At 38.6% G+C, this 3,316-nt stretch overlaps 1 protein-coding gene across 1 annotated transcript; it reads right to left on the bottom strand.

Moving 5' to 3' along the window:
• Positions 1-813: 813 nt before the first annotated feature.
• LOC118746568 (sphingomyelin synthase-related 1-like) lies at positions 814-1,889 on the bottom strand. Its single transcript, XM_036480411.1, has 2 exons — positions 1,422-1,889; positions 814-1,362 (listed from the first exon to the last, which is right to left on the bottom strand). The coding sequence occupies exons 1-2, from the start codon at positions 1,506-1,508 to the stop codon at positions 814-816; spliced, it is 636 nt and encodes a 211-aa protein (XP_036336304.1). The 5' UTR covers positions 1,509-1,889.
• Positions 1,890-3,316: the final 1,427 nt, after the last annotated feature.

The raw sequence follows: 3,316 nt of genomic DNA on the forward strand, positions 1-3,316 counted from the left end.
TGAAAAATAGAAAATATATATCTCCAAGAGTTCATCGATCACCCTGGCCTGTGGAGATCTTCTGAGTCATTTGCAGATTCTCCTCAAGTCAATTCTGCATGACCCCTAGTTATCTTTCTACCCTACAAGGTCAGAGTTCCTGAAAGGAACTGAGGTGAAGCGACAATAACTATGATTAACGATGGTATTCAGACGGATCAAGTTTGACGACGCGAATACTGTGGCAGGCGCACTTGGACCGAGATTCCCGGAAAGTCTGCCAATGGGCACATACCCAACGTTATTTCAGGTGGAAGTGTTCGCAATCAAAATATGTGTTCGCGAATGTCTTCGTGGAACAGCAAATGTGGCCAGGATAAATATTATGTCATATAGTCAGGTAGCGTTAAAGGCCGTACACTCAATAAATAGCTTGTGGACAGCTTTAGACCTATTTTAAACCACCTGGTAGCCCCTAATAGCGTAACGCGGTTTGAAGGCAACAAAAGGGCTGAGTTTCTCGCTAAGCATAGAGCCTACATGCGCTTTCATGGTCCAGAGTCTTTTGTGGGCTGGTGGAGGAAACCCCAGAGAAAATTCTACGTAACGTTTATAACTACCTCCCAGTTAAACATCATTATCGACTATTTCGACATCATGCATATAACATGTGATCGATAAACTAGTCATTGTGTTTAACCGTAACATCTACCTCATTGCGATAACAGGAACTGGTTACATTTTATGGTACTAAAATTTTCCGGTTACAAAATTATCGGGAACATTAGATGACTAGATTTTAAGCTGGAAACCCCTTACTGTACCCACAATCAGTTATAGGATATTGAAATGTGCATTGAGTTGTGACTTACCTAGGCTAATAGCGGTTTTAAATAGCTCTGGTGGTATGTTGGTAGCGCGCCCATCAACTGACATCGGTGGAGATAAGTTATCACCTTCCGCACTACCACTTAACGTTGGCGGTGGTACACAAACATCTGAATAATAACAATTCCCACCACTACCACCAGTTTGAGCGAGTGTACAACTACATGCGCCTACGTTGTAGCAACCAGAAGCTACACGAATTTTGTGAGGATTTATGGGCGATCCATCCGCTGATATGGATGTGCTCATATGCGTACATGTACAAGCGTGCTGGAGGGGTGAATGCAACTGACTCTGTTGTAGAGTCCGTACAGCTACCCACAGTTTTTTCATATCACTCATCCTAAGGTTGTATTGAAGCCGATAACGAAAATCTCGAATATCGTTTTCATTTAATTCTAAAAGATCACTGCCATCAATGCGTTCAAGGGTCAAGCAGTTTATAACTGCGGGCTGCATTTCATAATCTTTAGCCCATTTTATTACATCCTCCACCTGATGCAGAAAACATATGTAAATAAGTTTTAAAATAAAAGTTGGGTATTTAAAATCACCTGCCACTCGCAACATTGTATGGGAGGATCGCCAAGCTCCATATCTGATTTGCAATCATTGGTTCCACGGTCACAAGTGACCTCCATCGCTAGTTAGTATCTTTGGCAGTTCTTATTTTTGTTATGAGTCAGGTGCACGGCATGACGGTCAAACTTCCCGAGTGGTATTCATATGGATACAAAAATCGCCTATCTTTATCACGATAAAGTGAAAGTAATCATTATTTCTATGAATATTTAAAACGTTTCATATGACAAAGTTCCTTTTACAGCCATATACCAATGACAAAGAAAAAGTTGAATACGATTTCTCTTTTGCCTTTTAGCGTTAAACTATTATTTGCCAATTCTAAATAAAAGCCCAATTTGACATTCCTTTTTGTTTTCGCCTTCTCTACCAGACCTGGCAACTCCTTCAAACAGCCAAAAGACACTAGGGGCCTTCACACCCAGCTTGGTACTCTGTAAAGGCCATGCCAAATGCAACTTTATGCGACATTATTGCTGCATTTAAAATGCAACATTAAGCACTTTCCAACATATTTTTTCGAAGAGCGTTCATGCTATCGCATTTAGCAAATGTACATTTACGCGAGTTCGAAATCGTATGCTTTTGACAAACAGCGGTGTTCCAGTCACTTATTCAGATCCGTATCGCAAAAAACCCTACTGAAAAGGAAAAAAACATTTTTAAACCAAAAATTCAATACAAAAATCTGAATTGGATAAAAGTGCACTTTAGTGGAACCAGGCGTCCAACTCCTTTCTGCGTAGGCGGCCTTCGGCCGCACTTTCCTCACTTAATTAGGAAACAAAACAAACAGAGTTGATCACAAATTGATCCAGATTTCTATCAGCATCACATCGATGTTGAATTTTGCGTACCTTTTCTTTATCCAATTAATATAATATAATAAATGAAATCTCGATCGGCGATCACTGAAACGCAGCTAGCCACTGTATACGCGAGAAAGCAATGTTGCCACTATTTCTCATTAAAGCTGAAATTAGTCGAGAACGCAGAACGTATACTTAAACGCAGCCTGTATACGCAGAATTTTGTCGATTACTGGAGCCCTCAGTGTTGCTTACTACACTGTTGCCACTCATCAATGCCTTTTCATAAACTTACCCTTTCAACTACAATTTTTAGTGCTATAATAGATTTTAGCTAAATATAAACTACTTAGTTTTCAACAAAAACCTTATTCAATAGTAAATTTCAAATATTTTAAACATATTTTGAATAGAAACTTATAACTTTTTTACCATCTGTAAAACTGACAACATCTAAAGAAGGAGAAATCAGCTGACACGGAAAAATCTAAATTCCGCAGATTTCTGCGCTACGGGCTACAACTACAGAAAAATTCTGCGGTATTGAGTTTTCATTTACATGCCGCTTTGGTAAAACAGATCTTGTCAGCTGACTCGGGTTTACGTACCGGTAGGTTTACGTTCTTGACTAATTTCAGCTTAAACCATGTTCGAATCCTGGAAATTTTGGAAGATCAGAGGGTTGGTTTTAGCATTTAGATTCTTAGGCCCTGTGCCAATTGATAGAAAATAGAAAATTTTAACGGATCAAAGTAAAAATTTGACACTTCTCGTGGTGAATACGAACGTCAAAATTTTACCTAGCCCCTTGAGCTTATTACCATGTATACACATAATATTGCTTGGCGGTAATAAGGAGTGAACATGAAAATGAAAGCTGAAACAGCATAAAAAAGCGTACGTTACTTGCAAATTATAAAATAAATATAAATTTTAAGAATTTCAGCAACACACAAAAATAAAGCTTTCGCACGAGCGTTTGTTTGGTTTTTCAACTGTCAAAATTTTACTCTGCATTTGGCACAGCAAAATTCAATTTATTTGTACACCATAGCAAA

The sequence above is a fragment of the Rhagoletis pomonella genome, unplaced genomic scaffold, assembly GCF_013731165.1.
Source record: "Rhagoletis pomonella isolate Grant_MI unplaced genomic scaffold, Rhpom_1.0 Rhpom_scaffold_00010, whole genome shotgun sequence".
Taxonomy (NCBI): domain Eukaryota; kingdom Metazoa; phylum Arthropoda; class Insecta; order Diptera; family Tephritidae; genus Rhagoletis; species Rhagoletis pomonella.